General features: G+C 50.5%; 1 protein-coding gene across 1 annotated transcript in view; it reads right to left on the bottom strand.

Moving 5' to 3' along the window:
* Nucleotides 1-26671, bottom strand: part of TMEM132E (transmembrane protein 132E) — a 50749-nt gene extending 24078 nt beyond the window's left edge. The window contains exon 1 of the mRNA XM_049771363.1: nucleotides 26576-26671. Coding sequence (XP_049627320.1) covers nucleotides 26576-26642 — 67 coding nt within the window. The 5' untranslated portion in view covers nucleotides 26643-26671. The remainder of the gene's footprint in view (nucleotides 1-26575) is intronic.
* Between the last annotated feature and the right edge of the window lie 834 nt (nucleotides 26672-27505).

Below are 27505 nucleotides of genomic sequence, written 5' to 3'. Positions count from 1 at the left end.
ATGAAATAACTTTTTGTCTCAATGAAGAAACAGAGGGGTTGGAAGGCTTGCCCTAAGATGCACAGCAGAGGTCAGGTGCCACCAAGCCTTCTAAAGTCCCTGGCCCTGGGTTTATTTTTGGGAGACTGGACATGGGGGACCAGAGTGTGGTGGGTGGTTATGTTTGTGAAGGTGGAGTTCTTAAGGGCCTGTGGAACACCTTGATGAGGCCACCCCCTGTTCTAACCCTCGTCTGATCCCCATGATGAGACACACACAAAACAAGCTTGGCTCTAGGTGTTGGAGCTTCAGCAATGGTTTGGAGGCTCAAATTCCTGCTCTGGTGGGGTAACTCTGTTATCACTGCAATTATGAACTGGATCCTCCCGCAAAGAGCATGAAACTAAGAAGCATTTGGAGCCACTGTGGGGCTCTGGGAGTCCAAGCTGTTCCTGGTTCAGAGCTTCGCTCCTCTCCCTGACCCCATGATCACCCCTCAGTGTTCACTGTGGGTCATGGCAGCCTCAGGGACCAGGCTAAAGGGGCCTGCTAAAATGGGGCCTTTCCTGAGCTGGCCTGCCTGGAATGTGCATGTGCCTGGGTGGGGCAGATTGGGGTGGGGTCACTGCCCCCAATTAAGGGTGGTATGGGTTTCAGCTTCTGGGGCTTGGAAAGGACTGAACCTCAGCTCCTCATGACTGGCTCAGGATTGTCACAGGTTTAATGAATACTGGGAAGACCAGAACAGTCTGGCACCAAAGAAGAAGGTCCTCTCCTCCCTCTGTCCCTCAGGTCACAAGGTCAAAAGAGGCAGCAGGGGGTAGGTGGAAGGCACTGGGAGCCTGAGATGTCCCTGGATCACCTGTCAGGAAGGGAGAGACTCAGAGGCCAGGTTCTCAACCCTGATCTTTCTTGTCTACAAGATGTGGAGTGCAAACCCCACTCCCAGCCTCATGAGATATCACAAAGAAATCCTCTCTGCCCTGTCCCCTATCCCTTTCTCATGCCCCTTCCCTCAGGCCCAGTCACTAGACCTTGCATTCCTTCACCCTGCACTTATAGGGATGTACAAATTAGCAAATGGTCCTGCCTCTGTTTCCAACTAGCACAGAAACTGCAAAGGGGCCTTCAAGACTGACTTGGGGACCAGGAGATGGCTCAAAGGGCTTGATCAGAGCTTCACACACATGAGGTCCTGAGTTCGACCCCCAGTACCACATGGACTCCCTTCCTAATGCACCTGGTGATCCCCCCACAGCACCAAGGTTCCCAGCATTAAATCATCATCCCAGTTGGTGGACATAACTGGAATGGTCCCCCAGGATCCCTGAGCACTGGGAGTGTCCCTCCCTCAAATGTTTCTCTCTTCCCACAGTGCTCTGTGCTCCCTGGCTCACTTGCTCTGATGCCCTCCCTCATTTATCCACTCTCCCCTGTCTAGGCATCTCTAGCTGGACCCTCTGCCATCCCCTCCTTCCACTGGCTTCTCCCTGCCTCACCTTCTCTATGAAGACACCCCAGTCCTCTCCCAGGCCAGGAGAGGCTGACACAGCAGCTTCCTCTGTCCTGCATTGATTCTCATTTGCTTTTTCTTCGATGGGAGCCTTGCTGTAGGCAGGGGCGGGACTTTCCCCTGCCGCCAGCACAATACAAGAGCTTGTAAGCAACGTTCAACAAAGAGCCTCAAATAAATATTTATCCAGCCCCTTCTCTGCCCAGCCCCTGCTGGGAACTGCCAGGGAGACAAAGATAAAGCAGACAGATTCTGCCCTTAAGGAATTTGCTGGCTAACAGGGAGACCAGACAAGTCCATAAATAACCAGCTAAAAGGTAGGAGTGCAGTGACTGGGAGGTGCTCGGGGCTCCCAGGGTGTTCTGAAAGCCAGATGCTGGCATAGCAAATGCCAAAAGAGGACTGATGGGAGGGGGCATGAAGCACAGATGGAAACTCAACCACTGAGCAGGAATGGGGAGAACCAGTGGGGGGTGTCAGGGCATTGCAGGAGAGAGAGTGACAGATAGGGCCCTAAGGAATGCAGTTTCAGGCTGAGTGGCAGTGAGTGTGGCACTGAGCGATGGCACAGGATTGCAGTAACATTTGGCAGAGGGCTCCAAAGGCCAGATGAGTATGGGTGATACCCAGGAGTACCAACCACACCCTCGAAGTCGGGAACATGTGTTTTGGGTGTGGTAGGTTCCACCTACACTGTACACTTCAGTAATCAGGTCTCTGCAAGTGTGAACTGAAAACTGAGTAACTCCTGTGTCTTTCAAGTTAACCCATCAGGCCGGAGGCAATGGGATATCACTGAGGTTTTTTGTTTTGGGAAGCCTTGTAACAGACAAGTAGAGACTCCCCAGGAGTCATTTCTGCAGATACTTTGCCCAGCTTTGCTGGGCCAGGTGGATGGCTCAATCCTCTAGCCCCATGAATCAGTGCTGCTCGACCCAGCTATGCTGTGGAATAACACGTAGGTGGGGATTAATCTCCAGCCTTATATGCAGACAGAAATCCCAGCCCTTGAGCTGGGAAGGTGGTTATCAGATAGCCTTGTCTAATTCCCCCCAGAGGTATACAGCAGAGTCAGGGAGGCAGAAAACTACCACTCTAAGAATGTTTAGGAGCTGACACCACATGGGGTCTAGTAATAGTCAGCACCCTGGGCTGATTATGTCCTTACAGTTGGTTAGGGAGACCCAGAATTAATTTCCTTCATCCTCAGGTGAAGGGGACAAGACTCCAGTGGGTATGTCCCCCTCCCCAAACCCATATCATCCAAGTAGGTGACCCTTTCTGTTTCCCATTGCATTCTTCCTCCTTTCTCATGAGGACTCCACTCTAGTGTAGCCCATTTTCTTCTTCCTTCCCTCCTTTATTTTCTTCCATTCTCCTCTTCCTCCATCCCTTCCTACTTCCTTCCATCCTCCCCTCTTTCCTTCCTTTCCCAGGCATCTTCTCCTCTAGACAGCCCCAGCCCAAACAGCCCCCAATTCCATCCTAACTGTCCTTTCCCCACACCAAAACCTCTGCAAGGCATTCTGGGAATATCTGTTTCTTCTTCAGGACCACCACAGCTCTCCTACACAAGAATATATAACCTCTTCTCACTCTTCTGCCTTCTCTGTTCTCTGTGTCTCCTCTGAAATGTGGCCAGGGGTTCCTCTCTGAACCTCCAACCCTTGTGTGACAGAGTAGTCCCTATATATGACCTGAACAGAGAGGTCAGTTGAGGAGTAGCTCAATTGGAACTGAAAACAAGTTGGCTGTTCAGTGGTGTTCACACTAGAGGGTTCTCTTGTGGGGTAGTGAGGTCCCCATCACTGGAAGGATCCCAGCCACCGGAGACAGAGCCATCTCTGCAGTAGGTGCCATTCAGGTTTTGCTGCTTAGGCAGGGGGCTGGCCTGGATGATCCCCCAACTGTAAAATTCCATGAGAGTGCCATTCTGAGAAACCACTGGCTGCTGTAGGAGAGGCAAAGGAGGAAAAAAGAGGCAAGGAAAGAAGGAGGGAAACATGAGTGAGAGAGGATCTGACTCTGGACTGTCCTCTCAATGAACCACAGATGGACTCTCGCTATGAGGTTGCCACAGCTCTGCCTTCACTGGGTACAGCTACTTCTCCATCTCCCTATTTGGGATCTTAGCCATGAGATTTTTACTAGTGAGTAGGTTTTAAGCAAGGAAACCCACATAGACTTTAGAAACAGACTTGCCTAGTTGGGCTTTTCCACCTTAAGAAGATCCAGTTTCACATAGGATCTGATCCACAAGGAATTTGATGGCTGGAGCAATAGTGTATCAGGTAGGGAGCTTCCCTTGCACACAACCAATCCCAGGTTCAATCCTAGGCATCTCATATAGTCTCCCAAGCCTGTAAGGAGTAATTGATGAACACAGAGCCAGGAGTAAGAATGAGCACTGTTGGGTGTGGCCCTCAAACCAAAATTAACAAACAAAAGCATTTCAGAAGCCCCAACTCACTAGCCAGGACCCAGGTGGAGTCCAGTCTGCCATGTCCCACCCAGGTCTATCTCCCCTGAAGGTTGCTTACTTCCAGAGAGTATCCAGAAAGTAATCTTTGCTCTCTGTCTTAGCACCTGAGAGTGGACTCTCTGTATTATGACTATGGCAATGGCTGCTCAAGGCACCATTTTTTCCTAGATGCATGAGTCCTTGAGGCAGGGAGTCAGGTGGCAAGGGGCCTGAAAGGGTCATTTCCACTCTCCTTGGGCCTCTGAACAAGGCCACAGCTGATTAGGGACCCTGGGAAGTTCCCAAGTACCATCAGAATAGAGCCAGGCTGCTCCACATCAAGTATATATGAGGAGATTGCTTCAGTGAGGCCCCTCACAGGGACCCCATCCCACTTCCTGCCCATCCCCGTCCAGAGGTGAAAGTTCTGCGAGCACTACAGCTCTCAGGTCCAAAGGAGACACCGTGGCTGACACATCACCATGGCTGTGAAGTGAGACTGAGTCTCTCATCTCACGGTTGATGCTCAGAGGGTCCTGGTGGCACATGTGCAGTCAGGGATAAGTGGCTACATCTGCTGTCTTAGAACTTCAAGTCTAATCCTGAATGGGAAGTGTTGTCAGCAGTGGAGGACAGACAGGCAAAGTCTTCTTGCACTGCCTGTGCACCTGCTGGCCCCTACCCCAGCTCACCCCTGGAACTACTGGAACTGGCTCAGGACACAAGGGTCAGGCTTCTCGCCAGCTGTGTGACCTAAAGTCAGCCACACAACCTCGCTGGGCCTCAGCCACGGCTCCTCGAAATGAGCTGACACCATGAGTTCATGGGTGTCAGGAAGGATGGTGTGCAGTGATTCCACAGCCGGGTGCAGAAGTGCTCAGCAATAACCATGGGCAAACGCTATTAATAATAAAGCATTCTCATTAGGCTTAGGGCTTTATCTTTCTCAGAAGGCACTCAGTCTTTCCAAGCTTTCTGTGAGAGGTCACAATTGGTCTTCCTGCAACTAACTGGGATGATGAAATCTCCCAGAGCACAGGGAATGCAGCCCATCGTCCTTCCAGCCCTCCCAGGAAGCTCAGCAGATTCTACAGCTGGAGGCTGAGGAGACATTTCCCAGGAATAAGAAGGAGATGCAGAATTGATGATCAAGAGGTGAGGGCAGGAAAGTAGGGGACTATAAAAGAGAATAGAAATGACAGACCATGAGGGTCTCAGATGCCCAGAAGAGAATCTGGAAAATTCCATCCTCCATGTTGGCAGTGGGGGAGCTAGGAAAGGCAGGGGGAATGGTGAGATGAGCTTTTTGCTCATTATAATGGATGAAGCACTAGAAGAGACCTGTAGGGGGGAGGGGGATGAGGAATGAGGGGGGAAGAGAGAGCCTTCAGGACATGTAGCATGATCAAGAAAGTTATGGGGAGATTGTGTCAGTGGTGGAGGTGGTGTTGCTGGAACAGAGGCTAAAAGCATGCACCTGGGGCTCATGTGTCTGCTGGTACCAAACCACACTTGTTTGATATCTCACCCTGGAGCCTGCTTTCTTGTTTGCAAGGGAGGAAGCAGTGTTCTCACCTTGGGGTGCTTTAGTTTTTGGGCCACACCCAGTGGTGCTTAGGGGTTACTCCTGGCTCTGAGTTCAGAAATTGCTCCTGGCAGGCTTGGGGGACCATATGGGATGCTGGGAATTGAACTGGGATTGGTTCTGTGATAGCTGTATGCAAGGCAAACTCCCTGCCACTATTCTATCACTCCAGGCCCTCCTTGGGTGCTTTGAATGTTACACAAGTTAAAGGGTATGCAGGCCTTAGACAATATCCTGAGAATAGGTGAGCACCAGGAATGGACAGGTATGGCTGCTGGAGCTAAGACAGGTATTGAAAGGCAAGAAAGGTGAAAGAATTGGTGGTTTCCCAACATTTTCTCTGCCAGCTCTACTGGGTAAAGTAGGGAAGGGAGACCAGAAGGTTGGAGACCATAGCAAGAAAGCTGTGGAACCTAAAAGAAAAGGGGTGTGCTGGCTCAAATTCTAAACTGGCTGAGATGGCCAAATAGGGGGCACTGGGGTAATGGCTGATGGTGGCAGGTGGCCAAGAGCTAAAAAGAGGCTGAGGAGGAACAGGAGGCCTAGAAACCCAAGAAAAGTGCTAACAGACCACACCTAAGAAGATCAGAACCTTGGGCCAGTTCTACCCGGCATTATTCTATGTTATTACGCCGGCCATTGTTCCCCATCATCACTGAATCTATCTGCTGGGTGCTTACACTGGAGCAGGCACTATACATCATCTTTTTAAATACTGGCAGAGCTTGACATGATGTCTTAAAAGACTAGGAAAGGGACTAGAGAGATAGTGCAGGACTCAAGATATTTATTTGCCTTGCATGCACCCTAACCTGGTTGGACTCAACAAATGAACAGACCAGGAAAACAGAACTGGAAATTAAGGCAGCCTTGGAGGCCTGTCTGTGTGAACTCAGTCAACTCAGGGTGGGCAATTTGAGTGACTTGGGCGGTGAGGGTGGGACACAGGCTGAGCTCTGATCCCCTGATGCTGAAACACTGCTGTTTTAGCCTGTTAGGTGGCAAGGTCAGGTCCTGGCCTAGCCCCTCACAGGGTCTGCTCTAGGTTCTGAGCGGCTTAAACTGGGGTGATCATGACCTGAATGCAAACCTAAATGGGGTTTAGGAGGGCACGAAAATTTTGACAACAGTACAAGATTTCTCAAGGTACAAAACCCAAAGTGAATTAAAAAAAAAAAAACCTGAGGTACTCTGGCTGTGCTTTCTGCAGGTGCAAAAGAGGTTGTGAGTGGGAAAAGTTTAAGCAATCTTTCAGATCTTTAAGATCAGGCCCAGCTTCCAGGCAACAAGCTGCTTCTACCCCAGGGGACAGCCTGAATTTGGCTGCTGTTCCTTTGCAAACACAGACTTGCCCACTTCGCTTGGTGAAGGGGAGCCTGATGGGGTGGGGAGGGAACTTTCTAAACTGTGTTCCATGAAACCCAGCAGGGATCCTAGCCATGGACCTACATTGAGGAAAGTGCCACATCCATACCTTCTTCCTCATTGACCTGGACCCTAGCCCTTGCTGCAGGACCTCTGGTTCTCCTCAGAGGAGTTGCCCTGCCCTCAGGGTTAAGATCCATTCTGTCTGAAATACCTTCAGGGCAGTTACTGGTCTGACAGCAGTGCCACAGTTTGACACAGGCTCTGGAATGTTCCAGAGTTTTGGGAAGTGAGTAACCTTAAAGCCACAGCACTGGCCTCTCCCTCTTCCTTCCTCTGAGGCCCCCTGGGGAAGAGGAACCATTACAGAGAAGGGTTGCAAGTTGACAAAGACAAATGGGCTTAATTGACCCAAATTAGCAGCATAGAGGGGATGGAGGCCAGTTTCTGGCATATTTGATCACTGTCACCCTGTGTGGGCAGGACAGTGTCCAGCCTAGGCCATTAGTATCCTCTCCTACATGAATGGCTGAGGTCAGAGGTTCCTGGAAAGCAGAGCTTGGTGGGTCTTGGAGGACTGGGGGACATTGTAGCCCCAGAGCTGAGATGCCTCCAGGTCCCAGACTCAGGTTAAAAGCAGGGGTGGAAAAGGAAGGGCTCCCAGGAGCCCAGCAAACACAACTGATAAGCTCTTGTATTTTCTCAGGGATCTTGCACAGGAGCACCCAGCCCAGGCCCTCCTTTTGCATCTTTCAACTTTCTGGCACATTCTTTATTGGGGTAATAGGCTAACCGAGGTTTTCTGGAAAACTTTAGGAACAATGAAGCAAGCCGGCACCCTCCTTGATCACTTTCTTGGGATGCATCCCAGGATTCTTGTCAGCTGTTCCTACTGAAACTGGATTCTGGGAGAGGGTGCTGGACCCTTCTTCCCCTGTCCCCTGTCCTAGAGCCTTCCTTCTGGGGACCAGGCTCCCTCTTCCCTCCTAGCAAGTGTCAAAAGTGATCAGAGTGAGTGGGGACTGGGACAGGTCTCAAGTGGGTGTTCCGGTGACCTTGGGGTCTCCTTTCACACACACCACACTCCAGGAGCTCATGACTTTTTCATGTTTGGAATTTGGGATCTGCTAGAAAGGCCCAGGCACACATAGCCATAGGGACAGGGCCTGCCTCTGAGTGTGTGTCACAGCTTTCTCTTGGATCCACCAGTGCCACATGGCAGCTCCTGGCCTTCCTGTCCTGGCCCTGAATGACCTCAATACATAGACACATAGGCATAGATTCATGGGCTCAGGGGACAGGGATACATGGCACAGGGACTCAGGTAACAGGAACATAGGGCACAGAGCACAGATACACAAAAACAGAGAGGACAGACAAGAATACATGAGTATGGGACATGGAGGGGCATATGGATGGAGGGGACAGACACACATGAAGATATGGCTACATGGATGCAGGGAGACATTGACATATAGATACAGGACACATGGAACAATACATGGAGACATGAGCACAGGGACACACAGACACAAGGACATGTGGACATAGGGACAATTGGGTACACAGAAATACATGGGCATAGGAACACTAGCACATGGGCACATGATTACTTTCCAACTCTCCCCACTGCTATTTGGGCCCACCTTTCTCTTCCCAGTCCTCTAACTGCCATGCCCACAAACATTCCATTGGGCACCGGGCTCAATCTGAGTGGTGACAGGATCCTCAGTGCCAGTACCCCACGTGGAGCAGGCAAGCTCCTAGAATGAGAAATTTGTCCACTTTTTCAGTCACACACATCTAGAGACCATCAAAACTGGCTGGAGATCCCGGAAACACACTCCTACTCTGCACCATAGGGCCAGAACAGTCAGCAGCAACTTCTTTCGTTGGCTGGGTGACCAACAAACGCACCAAAGATTTACTTAGTGAAGAGTTTATGAAGCACAAGCTTTGCAGAAAAATGACACTGAACAGTGGTTAAAAGAGAGCTGCTTTGGGCTCTGTGTCTTGGAATAGAGGATGAAGTGAGAAGAAATGGAATTGAAAATTAAAAGAAATTCATCTTTCAGTCATTTATTTTACTTTTATGAATTTGAGTGGGGGCTGGGGCCATATCCAGCAATGCTCAGAGAATATTCCTGGCACTGCATTCAAAGATCACTCTTGGCCATGCTCCGGGGACCATAAGAGGTGTTGAGGATATCAGTGGGATTGGCTGCATACTAGGCAAAAGTATACATCTGTTATGATCCAGTTGTTTAAAAATTTTATTTTGTTAGGAGCCACATCTGGCAGTGCTCAGGGCTTATTCTTAGCACTGAACTCAGGGGTCACTTTTGGAGGGCTCAGGAATGCTGAGGGATTGAACCTAGATCAGACACTTGTGCAAGGCGAGCACCCTACCACTGTACTATCTCTCTAGTCCTCATATTTAAAGAGGCAATTCCATGCAGGACACCACCCTTGGGCCCAGGAAATCTACTCAAGAACTTTTTGGCCCTGGGAAGCTTTATAACAGCAGGTACCTAGAGCTCATGATTCAGAAGATCTGGCAGTTCCTGATATGCTTCAAGATCTCCAACACCCCTTCTGAAATGCTTCTGAAATCCTGCTGCAATCAGTTTTCCTTTAGAACTGTGAAGCGTCCTGGCTGTACCCCCACACTCATTCATAATTCTTAGGCACTCAAGTCATCAGCAATTTCAAAGAAACTGGGTGAAAATAGGGGTTCTGCCCAAGGAATTACATTTCTCACACAGACCCCCTATTACTTCCCCATCTTTCTACCTCCCTGCATTGCTGGAGAAGCAGAAGCCTCAGGCATTTGAGGGTATTAGGCCCGCTATATCCCAAAGCTCTGAAGTAGGATCACCTGAGGTGAGGAGTAGGCAAATTCCAGCTAGGCACAGGCACTAAACCTGACCCTTACCCCTGTACAGGCTGTGATGGTAGAGAGAGGAGGAAAGGCACCCCACTTCAGGGTGTTCAGTATGCAGGTTTCTAGAACACTCTTTAATGTACATAATTCATCATCCCTGCTCTGGTTCTCCTCGTGGCCTCTTTTAATGGAAAAACCCATATCTCTGGAAGCGTTTAAGAAGGCCTACCATGGACCAGTTTTAGAATCCACACCTGTCCAGCACTAAAGCTTCACCAGAGATTTCAGTGCTCAATGGGGCAGCCAGTCTTGTCTCTCCCTGGAATATGGCTGGGCCATGACTGTGACCCTGATGTTCATCTGCTTGAGCAATAATGTAAGTGATGGAGTCAGGCAGCCTGAAGGTCTTTTATGCCTGGCCAGGTGACACCAGTGCTGGGAACAGACTTTCTGGGGCTAGAGGACTGTATCTTTTCCAGCTCAGACCTCAGGAGATCAGCAGTCACCAAATACCCAACTGGGATGCCGGGGCACAAATGCTCCCACCTAATTTCTCATTTCTAATAATTATCCACTTAATGGGAGAGGAAGCTTGGGGGTATCTGAGTTTGTCCTTCCACCTGAACATGGAAGGCATATAGGAAATTGACATCTAGATTTTATCTTTTCTAGAACAAACCCTCCTTCTGAAAGTGTTGGGCAGATCTGTCCTGGTGGCTTTCACCTGTGCCCTCCTTCTGGACTTCTCTTGGGCCAGTCTTTCTGGAGGATCTGCTTATCCACAGTGAGTATTGGGGTCCAGGTAAAGTCAAGAATTCTCATGGATTTCAACCATACTAAAAAGCTGAATAGGGTCTCAGGAAATGGGGTAAGAGAGATAAAGGAGTACAGCAGCCATATTTATAACCCACTCACGACAAGGTGCAAGGAACTTTGGGTGTATTGACTGGATCACACACTTGCTAGCTGGGCTCCCTTAGGGCATGTCTGCAGGGTTGTCTTGGGGTGATATACTCCTAGTCGGACCTAGTCAGATCTCATCATAGATTTCATATATTTCTGTCACCAAAATCTAAATAGCTGACTTCAGTCATAGCACATCTCAGAAAGAAAAACTGAGGCCCAGGGGAGCGGGGGGACACATGCCATCATTTTAGGGGCGACTCACTCAAATCAAGGCCTAGCCCAGACTCCAGTGGCCAATGGCCAGGTGGGGTTCCAGGGGCAGGGAGAAAAGAGGGAAGTTTGGGTGGAGATTAGACATGGAAGGGAAGGTCAGGGCAGAGGGAAAAGAAGAAACCTCCCTAGAGCTAGGGAGTGTCACCCCTCTGCTCTCTGCTCTACAGGACCAGCTAGGCTCATCTTCTCAATGCACACTGAGTAGAGATGCTCAAGACAGCAGTCAGTCCCTGCTAATGGGTGTGCCAGCCCAAGCATTCCCAAATACCCAGCTACTGGGCTGGAGTGATAGCACAATGGATAGGGCATTTGCCTTGCAAGCAGCCAACCAGGGTTTGATCTCTGGTATCCCATAGGGTCCCCTAAGCCTGCAGAAGTGCTTTCTCAGCACAGAGCCAAGAGTAACCAATTCTTGAGTGTCTCTGGGTGTGGCCCCAAAAACAAACCAAAATAATTGCCAAACACCCAGCCCAAGGAAAACCAAGCTCCTGCCCAGGATCTTTGATCCCAGAAGCATCTTCAAGAGATCTGGTTTGCAGAGAGTATTCCCCATAAGTTTGTGTGACACACAAAGAAAGCACTCAAGAAAGCCATATAGAATGAATGAATGAGGAAGTTAGTGTGAATGAATGCATGAGTAGATGAGTATGGCGGAATGCAGGAGGGAATAAGTGTAAATGAATGTAGTAAGTGGGTAAGCATGAATGAATGAGTAGGTGGGTGAGTTTGAATGAATGCGTAAGTGGGTGAATGTGAATGAATGAATGAATGAATGAATGAATAGGTTAATGCTAATGAATGCATAGGTAGTTGTAGATAAATGAGTGGGTATGAATGAATGCTTGAGTAAGTGAATGTGAATAAATGAATGGATGAGCTGGTGAGTGCAAATCATTACTTGAGTGGCTGAGTGTCAATGAATGTAGGAGTAGTTGCGAATGAATGAGTGGGCGAAAGAGTGAATGTAACTGAATGCATGAAGTGGTGAATAAATACATGAGGGGTGGGTCTGAATTAATGCTTGTGGAGGTGGGAGTGAATGAATGGTTGAGTGATGTGAATGAATGAATGAGTGATGTGAATAAATGCATGAGTGGTGGGGTATGAATAAAAGGGTGAGTGCTGGGCTGCACCCCTAAAAGCAGATAAAAATGGTGCGCCAGTGGAGGAGTGAGGACCCAGGTCTCCAATCTGGGGTGAAGAAAGTGGGACTCTGGGAGAAAATGAGCCGCAGCACAAGGAGACTTAGAACTGAGGAGGAACCTCAGACTGATGAGGGAGGCATTGCATCCCCTGGTAAGGCCCAAAGTCTGGTGGGGGGGGGGTCAGAAGAAAGGCTCCCTTCCTGTCTGAGGGAGGAGGCAATCCCAAGGGGGGCACCTCCTTTCTGCAGGAGAAAGCCAGACTGGCTCTCAGGATGAAGCTCCCCCTTCCTGGGCTGATTCTGGGGGCCACGATTCTGAATGCCCAGCAGAAAAACAGGAGCTGAGAGCTGCGGCCAGGCAGGAGTCATCGACATTCCGGTCAGGCAGACTGTCACTGAATTATTATTATTTCTCTTTCTTTTTCTTTTCTTTCTTTTTTTTTTTTTTTTTAGCTACTTAAAGCAATTTACAGAAATAATTTAGGGACCGTTTAGGGAGAAGAGAAAAGATGGAGACTTTTAAAGGCAGGGCCCGGGGATGATTTTATGCAGATCAGCTTTGCAGGGCTGTAGAGAGGGAGACTCTGGATTCCAAGGGTGTGGGAGGGGGAGAAGGGCTGAGGGGTTGGGCTTTGACATCCAGGATATGGGAGCCAGGGACCAAGGATGTGGTGAGTAGGGAGCTATGCTTGTCAGAGACTGAGACAAGGATCTGTTAGGACTGGGAAGGAGAGAATGAATGCAGGATAGGTGAATGAATGAATGAATGAATGCATGGGTCCGAGGGTGAATGACACCAGGGTCCTGCCCTACCTTTTTCTGCCTATGCCCTAAGCCACTCACATTGGTCCCTTGTCTCATTAAACCCCAATATCCTCATGCACACACTAGTCCCTTGAAACCAGTCCTGGGTGAGGCTTTCTTGTGATAGGCTGTGAGTTGTACCTTGTTTGATGCCACGAGTGAGGGGGAACTGGTCTTCAATCTCTGCTCCCCTTGAACACTGGGGGTTAAATACCATACATCTGGTCTTCAGTGGATTGAGAAAGGGCTAATTTGTTCCCGGGGGGGGGGTGCTGGAGGAAAGGAAAAGGGGGAAGGGGAAAACCAGCCCCCCATGCAACAGAACGAACTCCTTGTAGCAATCCCTGTTTCAGGCCATGTGGGGTCATTGAAGATGTGATCTGGTTTCTCTGCATGACATCCTGTTCAGGCACAGGGGAGATGGAAGGGGGGGCTCTCCCAATTAGCTTCCTCCTGGGATGGGGGGTCAGGAACCCCTCCTTCACCCCCACCTGCTCTCATTATGTATGGCCCGGGGTTTGAGGGGTTCTTCCAGGTATATGGGTGGGGAGCCGGATTGGATACCTAATGATGCAGCATGCCAGGTGCAGGGGTAAAAAGTGGGGTGTGGGGGCCAGAGTGAGTTTGGATGGGGGTAAGCAGGGAGGATCACCCTGACAAGATGCATTTGAGTGGAAACCTTTGGAGTAAGGGGATAAGTCAGGTTTATTTGGGGACAAGGTTAGGCTGAGGCCAGCAAGGTGGATGCTCCAAGCTCAGACATGTAGCCGAGCAGACAGAGAGGCAGAGCCAGGGCACGGATAAATCCTGTTCTCCATGGGAAGGGGAGACACTGGCCAAGCACAGAAATGATTCAGGGGGGGGTCTCCATACAGAACCGCAGGTTTGGGAGTGTCTTCATTTATGAGACTTCAACATACACTGGCTCCAAGGCCCTAGAAACAACTTGGAGGAAGGATCAATGAGGGAGCACCCTGGAGTTGGAGCCTCCAGAACAGCAGCATTCACAGCAGTGGCCAGTGAGCCACTGCAGTGGGGAGGCGGCAGGGAATAGCACTGCTCCAGGAGAGGCCGCTTGGGGATTGCTTGCCGGGTTTTAGCACAAAAGGAGGAAAAGAATCTCATTAGTAATTTTTATACTGATTACATGTTGAAATGAAAATCTTCACCGCGGATTCGTTAAATATATACTATTAAAGTTCACTTCGCCTGTTTCTCTTTTACTTGTTATCAGTGGCAATGAGAAACGTTTCCCTGTTGTATGTGCCTTGTGTTTTGTGCCTGGTTGCAGCCGCCTAGGACCCTGATTCAAAAGCAAAACTACATGAGAGGCAGCATTCAAGGGGCGGGGGGTGGGTGGGTGGGGACAGCGGTGTGCAGTTGGCTGATGGGGGCAAAGAAGATGGAAGGGGAGATGGTGGCAGCAACAGGGATGGGGGGGGTGTCTTTCTATATACAGGGCTCCTAAGGGATCCTGATGGAACATGAACATTTACAGGGCCAAGTACTGAATTCTGACCACTGACTGGGTCAGTTATACATAACTGGGTGATATATCCCATCCCATCAGCTTTGGGACCAGATGATCCCTCCTAGCTATCTGGCCTTCAGACACACCTGCAAACCTGGTAGCTTGCAGGTATACTGGCAGCCTTTGGAGGCTGAGGTAAAGGAAATGCAAATAGTGGGAAAGATGACCTGGGCACTGTGGTGGAGAATAACTGCCTTGTCCCAGAAATGCTTCCTTTATGCTAGTGGGTAGGTAGGCATGGGGAGTGGAGGAGGGGGTGACAAGTATGTGGCTGCTTCCCTTGGGAGAGAGGCTGGTCACAGCAGTTCTTGAAAACAAGCAGCATGTTGCTAGGAGGCACCGAGGGTCAGAAATAAATAAATAAATAAGACCCCAACAGAGCAAGACAGAAAAATTCAACCACCAGAAAAACAACTCTCCGGGAAGTCTTTGGCACCGTCTTCCCTGGCTTCCTGGCAGCGAGGCTGTGAGAGGAAACAAATCGACTGACAAGGTTTACCGTGCCCGGAGCAAACATGTACACACTGGGGTACCGTGTCCTCGAAGGCCACACAGAAGAGAGAGGAGAGGGACCTATGGAGAAGATCCAGTTCTGCAGGTGCATACATACACTGAGGCTCGGGGAGATGGGCAGGCATGTCTGTGCATATGAGGTTTACATGTGTACATGTGTATACACATACAAGAGTGCATGAGTATTTGCATACTTGAGTATGTACTGTATGCATGAGCGCACATGTATACAGCTGTGTGTACATGAATATGTGTGAGTGAACATATGTGTGTGTGTGTCCATCGCTTTGAATCAGGGCAGATATTCGGCCCTACACATAAATACCCACCACCATTTTTTCTGGTCTGACTGGCTTCTTTGGGGGTTTTTCTGGAGCCCAAATATTAGGGGGAAACCCTGGGCAGTTGGACCCCTCATCCAGGCTATCAAGGAAGATAGAGAGAGAGTTGATCTCACAGTAAGATCTTGGCCTGGGAGTCTAGCTTATAGTGCAGACACCCCTTTCCTTTGCCTAGGGGATCTGAGTAGCTGAGAGTCACTGACCCATGTGCCTGAAGGGCCTTAGCTGCTCCAACAAGGGAGAAGCTCTCAGCCCAAGCCTTATACTGCAGGTGCTGGAGCTCCCAAGTGCCCTTTAGTTTTAAAGGAGAAAAGCAAGTGGCAAGAAGCAACTCGGGCCACCGGAAGTGGCAGAGCCAGCATGAACCCTCATACCAGACTTCTTGCTTCTCAGATTGAGCTCGCACCAGGTGCCCCCATCTCTTCTGGGATCTTTGCCCAGCCTGACTCCCACATCAGTGGTGGCCACTGCCCCCTTCAACAGGCCTCCCAGCAGCAAAGTGCCCCCGCCATAGAGTCTCTGCTGCAAACCTGCTTTCCCTAAGGCCACAACCTCACTCTGTTACTTTCCAAAGCCCTCCAGTGCTTCATAAGACAGAGGAGCACAGTCCTGGGAGATTAGGTTAAGAACTACCCTGAACCCCCCATTTCCCAACACCCCATTTTTAGTCCCTATCAAGTTATAAACCTCAGAAAGCCCTGGGTTCCCTCCCCATTGCATACAAGGCTTCTGAGTCTGCAAGTATCTCTACTCTGCATTTCCATCTTCCTCGGCAGTCACAGAAACAGAAAATGCTGACCAAGGCAGAAGCCTATGTGATACCTCCTCCACGAAGCCTCCCCTGATTGCCCAGGAGCTGTTAGATATCTCTCAGCACACTGCTTGGCGTTCCTTCCAACATGTCTGTAATTGCATCCTGTCACAATCTGTTAGGGCCTGGCTTATCTCCCCAGGACAGCACCTCAAGAGACACACGACATATTTTCTTCTTCATTTGTAAACTGACACAGGACTTGGCATAGACAAGTCACATTGGTAATAGTAATATTGACAACTATCAGTTCTGCATACAGACTCTGTGCCAGGCACTAGTCTCAATATTTTGTTTCCATGGAGTAAATGACTCATGTAACCATCACAGCCTCCCTTTATCCCCACATGTTGGATACTTTCTAATCATTTACAGATGAAGATAGGAAGGCACAGAGTGGTTGAGTAACTTGCCCCAAACCATAAAGGAGATGGATCCAGGTGATTATGTTTGAGTCAAGCATGGGAGGAGTGAAAGTGGTGGAGAAAGAACTTCAGAATGAGGCCAAGAGAAGAAAAACAAATACTGTGCTGGCACCAAGGTTCCAGTCCCACTGACCAGCACTCAATACCCAGCGCATACTATGTGCTCAGCTAATGGTAGTTAGTGATGATTCAGCTGTCCAGATAGTTCAATTGCTGCTTAGTCTCCGGTCTGGATCAGTAGGGGCTGAAGTTGGAAGAGAATTCTCATATCAGGAAACTTCAGGACCCAAATAGAGAGCCCAAATGCCCACTCTATGCCCATCCCCCTTGCTTTTCATCCCCACCATTTCCCCTAGCCCCAGCCTCCTTTCACCAGCATTTCAGACTTTTCTTATGCTGGGCTGTCGACTGGCAGTTTTGTTCTCCTGCCGAGAACAGCCACAGAAAATTGAGATCATTTCTCTGCTGTGTTGGCAGCTGAGAAAATGGCAATTTTTCCTATTTCCATCCAAGAGTTCCTTCTGATTGGACAAAGGTGCCACAGCCTGTCTCTCCCCAGGAGGGCTGAGGCAGGGCAAGCACAGTCTGTTCTGGGGCAGGTCACTTCTATGGCTCAGAAGCATGGTCTTGGGGGAGCAGGGACTGGTGGCAGGAGAAGGGGGTCTCTGCCCAGACCCTCACAGGTCTGAAAAGGGAAGACAGAGAGGTGAGAGCCCCAGATGACCTGCAGCAGGTGCAGACAGTGTGGAAAATGGGTTTTTGGAGTCACCCTGGAGCCAGTCAGACTCCAGAATGAGACTGTCCAAATGAGCAAATGCATGAGCATGTGGAATGCTCCTCAGACCCTGAGCCCCCAGAACACATTTCTTTTTTCCTTTCCTTTTTTTTTTCTTTTGGTGCAGATAGATGATTGATTTAAAAAACAACGACACAGAATCTAGAGCTGGAACAATAGCGGGTAGGGCAGAGTCAATCCCTGGCATCCCATATGGTCCCCAGAGCCTACTAGGAGCAATACCTGAGCACAGGCAGGAGTAACTTCTGAGTAACTTTGAGATAGCTCAAAAATCAAACACAAAACAAGAAACAAAACAAAACCAAGAATCTGATGGAGAAACAGAAGTTGGCTGAACTCCAAATAAATACTCCTGCGGATCCCAGGACCTGGCATAAGACCTGCTTTAAGAAGGTGATGATAGGCTGAAGCTGCTGGTGTTGGATTCCAGGTGCAAGAGAAACAGAGCAGGGTGGGTTTGGAAGCAGCAATGCCTATGTCTGAGTGGCCTCTGCTCCTGCACATATGTCCTACCCCAGTGAGTGGCTGCAGAAATAGTATATATATTGCCTACAAGATCACCTTTATTATTTTTAGAATTCTTTATGAAGAAATAATAGACTTTAACATTGCAAATAAATATTTAAGACTCGGCATTCACTAAGATGCGCAAGCCCAACTTGAGTTATGTTGAAGAAGGTGGCTGGACCATCTTGAAGGAAGGTTCAGTTCTAATTTGCCTGCTTGGAGGAAGGACATGTCCCCACCCACCCAAGACCTCCTGCATCCACCAAAAGCCAAGGATGGATCTGGGGTCAAAGGATGCCCAGGACGGGACCCAGATTTAATCTGTGACATAGAAGTCACTGAGGCAGGCAGACCGGCTGGCCAAGTGCTCACCTACCTTCCCTCATCTTGCCAGTGGACAGTGAGGCAGTGACCCCACACATGTGTAAGGGGATCTGCAATGTCTCCTTGATGTTGACACTGTCCCAAAACCTGTTTGTTACTTCTTCTATTTCTATTTTTTTTGTGGGGGGTTGATTTGGGGCTCATACCCAGTGGTGTTCAGGGGTTACTCCTGGCTCTGAGCTCAGAAATTGCTCTTGGTAGGCTCTAAGGACCATATAGGATGCTGGGGATCAAACCTGGGTAGATTATGTACAAGGCAGCCACATCCAGACTGTGAGGACAGGGTACTTAAGAGAGCAGCCAGTAGGCTCTGCTAATGTCCTAGAGACTGGCTCCCGTGTACACTGGTTCTGAGTATCTGCAAGCCTTTAACTGAACCTCAGCTCAGACCAGCCTTCTTTAAACACTGCTGTGGCTCCCCAATTCACTCTCCCACAGCCCCTGTGCTAAAAAGGGTCTCCTTCCTCTACTCTCACACTCCCTTCTCCACTTTATTACTGGCCTCAATTCCTTGAAGGGTCAAGTTGACACCTGTTTGAGGGCCAGATGCTCTAGTCTGCTCCATAATCCCTAATGAAATGTTCATTTACTTTCTTCCACCATATATTTTATAATTACCAATTTCCTTTCATATACTTTTTTCCTCCTCCTCAGCACTTGGTGCCTTCTCACATAGATCACTCATTCCTCATATTTATGATTTACTATCTGATCTCTCCTTCATCCCACTCCATTGCCTTAAATATAGGCTCCATGAGTGCAGAAATCCTTGGTGTTTTTACAGAAGAAGACCAAGGAACATGAACAAAACATGGGCCACTCAGTGGTTGCCTGTAGGCATGTGCCAGCACTAAAGAACATGCACTGAGTATCAGAGAAGTGTCCATGTATTCATGCCTTGTATACACAACTGGACTACTTGGCCTCAATTGACAGATCATCAAATGCCCTCTAGATTGCAGGCATGAAGAGAGACCTGGAGATGAGGCCACACCCTACCATGTTCACTGGAACTTATGGCTAGCAGGTCACGTCTGACACTTTTTTTGTTTGTTTGTTTTTGGGTCACACCTGGCGATGTTCAGGGGTTACTTCTGACTCTGCACTCAGAAGTCTTTCCTGGCAGGCATGGGAGACCATATGGGATGCTGGGACTTGACCCACCGTCCGTCATGTTTTGGCTGCATGCAAGGCAAATGCCCTACCACTATGCTATCTCTCTGACCCCAGGCCTGGCAACTATCAACAGCACATATCCAATACCTGCACTTAGGGATAGTGGGTCTTTGTTCATGGGAGAATCAAGGCAGGCTTCCAGGAGAAAGTGTAAATACATCCTGAACTGAAGGAAGGCAATTAGGTAAAAGAATGGTCTGGGCAGAGAGAGCAGCATGGGAAGAGCCTCTGTGTATCACAGAACATTGCTCATTCAGAGACTGGAAGAACCCAGACAGCAGGGAGGAGAAGAGATCAAGAGGAGACTGGAGAGTTAATGTGACCAGATGGGTGGGTCTACTCAGATGGAAGGGTCTCTGCATCTGTCTATATCTATACTTGTTCCCTGTGTGAATGAGACAGAGCATGCTGGGTCAGAAATATTGTCCTCAATAATTAAAATGGCAGAGCCAGAAAGATAGTATGGTGGGTAGTGCTCTAGCCTTGCACAAGAAAACCCAGATTCCCTCCCTGGCATCCCATTTAGCCCCTAAGTACTAACAGTAGTGATCCCTGAATGCAGAGTCAGGAGTAAGTCCTGAGCATCAACAGGTATGGCCCAAACACTGAAAAGAGAAAGTAGAATGTCAGCCGTGGAAGTTGTGGAAGCTGCTCAAGTAGTGGAAGGCTTACCTAGCCATGTTTGATGTCTTGAGTTTGATTCCCAGCATGACATGGCCCTAAGCATCACCACATATTGCCCTGGCAATGCCAAGCACTGAATCTTCAGGCCTGTCTTTTGTGAAACCAGAACCATTTCCCAAAACTGAGGGGCCTAGAGTTCATCTCCATGGTGAAGACAACTGGCCTGAAAGGTGGAGTACTACAACCTCAGAAACAAGTAGCCCCTTGCCTCTCCCTCTAACCCTCTTGGCTGCCTGTTCCCTCTGGGCATCAGCCTCCTCCTGGAAGCCCACCCTAATTCTGAGTTGAACAAAGATCTGCTCCTCCTTGTGACTTCTTTTGGATTTTCCCTATTATGAATTTCCCTACCTGGCTACCCTGCTGGACATTCTGATGCTGTCATCAGACCCACTTTCTGGGATGGAGATGCCTCTGAGTACTGAGGCCATTTTGAGGCACATTATCATTTATCTGGGGGATCTCAGGCATGTCACTTCCCACTTTGGAGGTTCCTGAGACAAGGGCCCAGGAAACAAAGATAAACAGAAAACCTCCACAGCTACCTAAACCCCACTTGACCCAAACAACAAAGGTCCTTCAGGCAGAGAGTCACCAGTGAATCAAGCTCCCAGGCCCAAAAGATTAGGGACAGAATACAGCAGGAGAGATTCCAATTTGATAAAAAACAGAACTTTCCAAAGGCAACTCATATGGAGGATAATTTAGGCAGAAAGGGATTTTTTTCCAGGTACCTTTCTTACCCCCCCCCCCTTTTTGCAAAGAATTATTTATTCTTGCATTCATTCATTCATGCAACAAACACTGAATAATCCAGGTAATTGCTTCCATTTTCCACTTCATCCTGCTGGGTTGTCTGTCAGCCAGCAGGGCTTGGGGTAGTGGGAGGGGGTTGGGGAAAGGAGCAATTGAAAGGGGCATATAAGAAAGAATAAAATACCTGACTGGACTCTCAGCCTGTGCCCCCAGAGTAGGTTTATTCCCTCTATTACTGAGCTGACCTCACCTGTCACAGAGTTTTTTTATGCTCACCCTGGCTCACAGTCCCTTTGTTCTCTGCAGGCAGTTCAGAATGCTGGTGCCTAAGTACAGCACCCATCCTGGGAGACTGAAGGAATTGGGCACAGACAACTGCACTGATGATGGTACAGAGCACCCTGCCTTCGCATCAAAAGGCAGCAGGAAAATAGGAATTATTTTCCAAACAAACAAGAAGCACCAACAACAACCGCCCCACCAATGGTTCATTAAAATCTTATTAAAATTCTGTGCTGAGCGCTGCCAAAGAAGAAGTCAGGAAGAGCCTGAGAAGGGAATGAGGAGAATGGAGGGTTCCCACATGGGAACACCTGCTAGGGGCATCTGTCCATAGAGGGACAGGGTGGGGGGAAAGAGAAAAAGAGGAAGAGGCATAGAAGGAGGCAGAAGGGAAGCTGGTGGACACTGAACAGAGAAAGCATAAAGCTGGGGGCAGAAGTGACTTTGCTCTCATTTGACAGCGAGTAGATGGCCAGGTGAAACCCCTGACTCCTGAGCACTGCAGTTTCTGTTTGTTTTTGTATTTTTTGTTTTTGGGCCACACCCAGCGGTGCTCAGGGGTTACTCCTGGCTGTCTGCTCAGAAATAGCTCCTGGCAGGCACGGGGGACCATATGGGACACCGGGATTCGAACCAACCACCTTTGGTCCTGGATCGGCTGCTTGCAAGGCAAACACCACTGTGCTATCTCTCCAGGCCCAGCACTGCAGTTTCTAAACACATTGAGTGTCAGAATCTGGGTCCTTTCCTCAGCTCTCTGACTGGACTGCACACTCAGGAAAGGGAGCTGAGGATCAGATCTTGAGTCCCTGCAGGTTCCTTGGTAGTGCTTAGAGGGCATTATTGACAGGATCACTGATTGCTTATCTTTACTGCCTGTGCGGAAGGCTAGCTGACTACAGGCTAGAGCGCATGTCTGGAAAAGTCAGAGAGAAAAGAGGAAAAGCATCACCAGAGAGTGAGCATGGTGGTATGACTTTTTTGGGGGTGGGTGGTGGGTGGTGGTGGTGTCCATATTTATTTATTTTTAATAAAATATTTAAGCACCATGATTACAAGCATGATTGTAGTTGGATTTCAGTCATAAACAGAACCCCCCCCCCCTTCACCAGTGCAACATTCCCACCACCAAATTTCTAAAGCAGACCATTTCTCTAGGGCACTGTTGCTTAGTGGCCAACCCTTTCTCTCTGGGACTATCATGTCCTCATCCACACTCAGGGCAGATGTGAGGTTTCTTTCTCCTTCTTTGTACTGTGAATGTGGATCATTTCACATAGGACAGCAAATTTCTACTTCTTGCTTCAACACACAGCCCACGGCCACTGGTCTACTGGTAGGGAGGCACATTTTGGGAGTAAAGTTTATGCTTCTAAGGGTCTTGATGCTCAGGGCACCAAACCTCACTGAGGATCTAGTATAAAGAATTCATCTGTCCCAGATAGCACCCCTCCACACAAGGGCCTGGAAAATTCTCAGTTCTTGCCCGAATATTCCAAAGTGGCCTTAACTCCGCTGCCCAGCCAATGCCATCCACAGAATGGATTTCAATAAAGCTCTTTCTCTGCCACCAAGTTTATAACACATCCCCACCTACTGGTCTTAAACATTAACAAGGCTGTGCTGTGGCATAGGGCTTCATGTAGCTGGGAGAAAGAAGGTATGTGAAGGGCAGCAAGCAAAGGAAAGAGGGCCCTTACATGGGGCTTGTGAACCCAGCAAGCTGGGGAAGTGCATGGACAAAGCCTGCAAGAGAAATTGGAGGTTCCAGGTTAGAGCCACGGTGGTGGGAAGATTTACATCTGAGATCAGACCTCAGAGCAATGAAGATATTATCTTCTCACTTGTGTCAAAACACACTAATCCAGGCATGTGTATCCCAGAGGTGTCACCGAAAGGGCTTGGCACAACCTTGTCCTGCCACTCTTCCGTGTGTCCCTCCTCCTTCCTTCACCTTCCCTTTCTGTTCTATAACCCAGTCCTCCTTTGCAACAGACACTGGGCAATCCCCTCAACCCACAAGACTCTTCCTTCTCTGTTCATTTCTTCTGAGTACCTACTAGGGCTTACAAGCTGGAAAGGAGGGTAAAAAGACTAAAAAAATCGTAGATCCTTCTCTGAAGCAAAGTATGTCGGGGAGCAGATAGGGTGCACATGTAAACAGAACGTCTATCCTTCACTCACATCCACCATGATCTGTGAGGAGTGCTGGAAGGGCAGCACGAAAGGGCATGGTAGCACTGGAAAAAGCACTGAAAAAAGTCGCTTCTTTTGGAGTGTGGGGGTGTCTGGCAAGAAGCCAAGGCATAACTAGATAGACTCCCTAGAGGAGGTGATGTTGGATTTCTCTATTCTGGATGGAGGAGTTGCAAACACAGAACAGTGGAGGTGAGAAGAGCAACACCTCCCCTGGTGCTTAGAAGATAGAAGGTGGGCAGAACCATGGGAGTGGAGATGTGGACTGAGAAAACATAAAGAATGGCAGTGCTGTGGGCTAGATGGATGAATCTGAAATGCAGTGAAAGTTCATGAAGGTTTATGAGCTGAAGACAGACAGAAACAGTTCCCCCACAAAGAGTTAATCAGCTCCCAGCTTTCCAAAACTCGAATGTGGAGCATGAAGACTTCCCAAAGATCAGCTGCTAAAGAAAAAGGCCTTGGAGAATTCTCATGGGGAAAGAGGCCTTGCAAGAGGAGGGCTGAGACTGGCCACAGCCACGCTGGGCCCTAAGTGATGTCTAGGCACTCCTCACCCCTGGCACTGCTCTGCAGTCCTGGCAGACTATGAGACAGAGAGGGATGGGCCAAAGGCCACAGGGCTTGTAGAAGATAGGAAACCCAAGGGAGGCCTCCAAGGTCACTCTGCTGAGGCCAGGCTCTTTAGCTCCTGTTCTGTGTGGTCAGAACCTGGGCTACCAAGTAAGCACTTGCCAAGCACAGATTTCAGCATCTTACTCCCATTCCACAGCAATTTTAAAGAGCCTGCAAGTAACCAATGAGAGTTGGCCCGAAGGCAGACTAAATCCCTGTATAGAGAAGAGGGATTTGTGTAGAGAAGGAAGGTCCAGGAAAGACAGGGTTTGGGAAGGAAGAACTTCTGATTTTGGCCTTACTCATCTGGCTCCCCTAGTTCCAACCCAGTCTGGAACATCTGAGGAAGAAGAGACAGAGGCATGGGACAGTAAAGTGACTTCAGACTCCAAGGAAATCAGGAAGTTTATCAGGAGGGGAAATGTCTACTCAGGCCCCATCCCATATCCTCAGGATGCTTCACTGTGCCTCCAGCCTGCTCTGGGATCTGCCAACAATATGGGCCCTATGATAGGTGTTCATGTATGATGGGCAGAGAATATGCACCCAAATTCTGTCACTATTCCTTCTCCCAGAGCAAAGAGAAGTCAGACATCCAAGGATAAAGGAGACTGAGGGCTTAGCTTCCAAGAGAAGGACCAGCTTAAGGAAGCTGGCCCAGGGCCAGGCCTTAGGCCTGGCAGATGGGTGGGGGAAGTTTTCCAGCCCTAGGCCCAGGGTGCAGGAAGGAGCAAACAGGAACCTCTATGCTGCCCAGCACTGGGCTGTGGACTTGGGAAGGAACAATACCATGTTCCAAAGATCAGCTGCTGAAGAAAGGCCTTCAAGGGTGCTCATGGAGAGAGAGGCCTTGCAAGAGGAGGGCTGAGACCAACCTCAGCCACGCTGGGCCCTGAGCAGTGTCGGTGCACTGTTTACCCCTGGCACTGCTCTGCAGTCCTGGGTAGAAGGAAAGAACCAGACCTGAACTGCTACTGGCCCCAAGTTCTTGCTCTCTAGAGAGCCCCAGCAGAGCAGCCCTATGGCTCCCTACAGACTCGAAGAGCCCACCTCCCCAAAGTACCCACCCCAGTCTTGCACACCCAGATTCCAGCTGCACTCGCTGCCGCCTCTCCCTGCCCTGCCCACTCTTCAGATAAAGGGCTGAGGATGGCGGTTGGTCTGATGAACTGAGTGCAATCACATCCCAACCCCAGGGTCCAGGAAGAACCTGCACCACACCTAGCCTCTGAACCCAGGACCCAGATTCTCCACCTTTACAAATAAAGTATCCCTGCCTTTATTCTTTCCGCACCCACAACTGCCTTGGTCAGCTTGGTCTCCGGTTAAGACACCCTGGGTGAGCTGATGGTCAGTTTGAGTATGTCCCTAGGGACTGGGCATATGTGTGCAAAATCTGAGCACGACACATCTTGGATACATAGATTGATCTGGTTAGCGCGGGCCGCCTATAGCTACCTTCATCTAAACTCTCCTGTTAATCCAAGGCTCTGTCTCCGAGTGGGGAGCTGAACACTCCAGGCCTCCCTTTCTACACCACCTCCCTTGAGGAATTGTATCCCAGATCTGCTGCTTTCACGCTCCTACAGAGGCCTCCCCTGTCCATTCTCTTCTCCTAGAGCTCTTGTCCAGCCTCTCCCTCTGCGCTCCCCTTGCCTCCTGGAGCGCCTTCAGCTTGCAGAAGGCCGGCTGCAGCCACTTCCCGTCGGATCTGAGTTCCCACTGGGGTTTGGGGGGGTGAGGTTCAGAGACCCACCGTCCCCCCAGCCGTGTCCCCGCTGTCCCAAACTGCCGGAGCGCGCCACTCTCGGCCCCACCCTCTCCCACCCGCTTTGCACAACGCGGAGCCCGGGGCGAGCCTGGGGAGCAGACGCAACAGATTGCAGGAGGCGACAGCGCCTTGCCAGCCCGCTCCCTCCGAGCGCCGCCCGCCGCACCGGCCTGCGCCCGAGGCCCGGACCCCCGCCCTCGCAGCTCGGCTAAGCCGGCCATTTAGATGCAGCTCACAGGACAGAAGAGGCCGGCGAGCCTCCGCGGCTCCCCTCGCCCCTGCCACTCCGCTTCCCTTCCCTTCCCTTCCCTTCCCTTCCCCGGGACCGCCGCAGGAAGCGATGCGATGCGAAGCGAAGCGGCGCGCGGCGCGGCAGCGCACCGGCCTGCGGTCCAGGGTTGGGGTGGATGGGGGGGGTGCAGCATGATCCCCGCTGAGCAAAAACAGGCCGCCCCCAACCCCCGCCAGCAGCTCCGTAAGAAGAAGCATTGGCTGCAGGCCGGCCCCGACGCGATGGAGCAGATCCCGTGGCTCTTTCTAGATCTTCCAGGGGGGGACACGCCCCCAGACTCTGGATTTAGACCCACGGGGAGAGAAAACTGGAGGGATCCCTACCCCCTACCCCCTACCCCACCCTAGCCCTTTCTCGGGGGTCCTCTGGGTGCGGCTCCCAGCAGCTTCTGCTCCCAGGGATTGGAGGGAACTCGAGCTGCAGCCCGGGTGCCCAGCTAGGAGCGAAGGCGGCGAGTCGGGCAGGGCTGGGTGGGTGGGTGGGTGGGTGGATGGGGAGGGGTCCCCTTTTCTTGCATCTTCTCCGCTCCCCCTCCAACGGCGCTCGCCGCATCTTCACTCCCGAGTCCGCGCCGCGACACTTACCGTGGGCGAGCAGCGCCGAGAGGCAGAGCAGGGCGGCGCCGCCGCGGCCCGACATCCTCGGGGCCATGGCCGAGGAGGCAGGAGGTGGGATGGGGTGGGGGGGACAGTGGACGACGACTTGGCCGCGGCTAGGCTAGGTCACATCCAACTCGACACGGGCTGTTCTCTGTGGCTGCTTTGGAGTGGGGGGGGTGCTAGACGTGCAATTTGGGGATACTTTGAGGGCTGGGGGCAGTCCTGGGAGCGTCTAAGTATATCCTCCAAGCTAGTGCTCCTTGCAGGATCTGTGTGATGATAGGGTTGGGGGGAGCCGCATGTGCAACCCCAGGCCCTGGGACCAACCGGTCCTCGCTCTTGCTCTCAAAGGCTGCCTAGAGGCAAATTCTGGATTCCTTTCCCGCTGTGGTGCGGCCCAGCTCGAATCCCAACTCGCTCCAAAGCGCAGGTTTCCGACGCCAGGACCAATTTCTTGGCTTTCGGCAGGCTCCCCCAAGGCAAAGAACGCGGCTTCCAATTCTTGCAAGCGCCCTGCAATCAGCCCCAGCATTAAACATAAAAATAATAATAAAATAAAAATCCCAGGTTTAGGTGCAAGTGGAAGGTTTCATTGGCCAAGGAAGAGCAAATCCAGGCAACTTTAATCCATCCGGAGAAAGGAAAAACTTTCCGGGCAGAGCCGACACGGACACCGGCGTCGCGGGTCGCCTGTGCCACCGTAGGCGACGCGGAGATGGAAAGCCGGAGGAGGTGGAAGAAGACGAGGAGGGCGGCCAGCGCCTAGTCCCCTCGCACCGGAGGCTCCCTCCTCGGCTCCAGCGCGCTCGCCCCAGCCTGCAAGGTCCGGGGTGACGGTGGGCTGCCCCCAGGAGACGCGATGGGCACGGAAAACCTGCTAAGGGGCCGGACCCAAGCTTGCCAGCCTCGCCCGGT

Source organism: Suncus etruscus, chromosome 1, assembly GCF_024139225.1.
Source record: "Suncus etruscus isolate mSunEtr1 chromosome 1, mSunEtr1.pri.cur, whole genome shotgun sequence".
NCBI lineage: Eukaryota > Metazoa > Chordata > Mammalia > Eulipotyphla > Soricidae > Suncus > Suncus etruscus.
The sequence above is the reverse complement of the archived record's forward strand: the minus strand, read 5'-3'. Positions and strand labels throughout refer to the sequence as shown.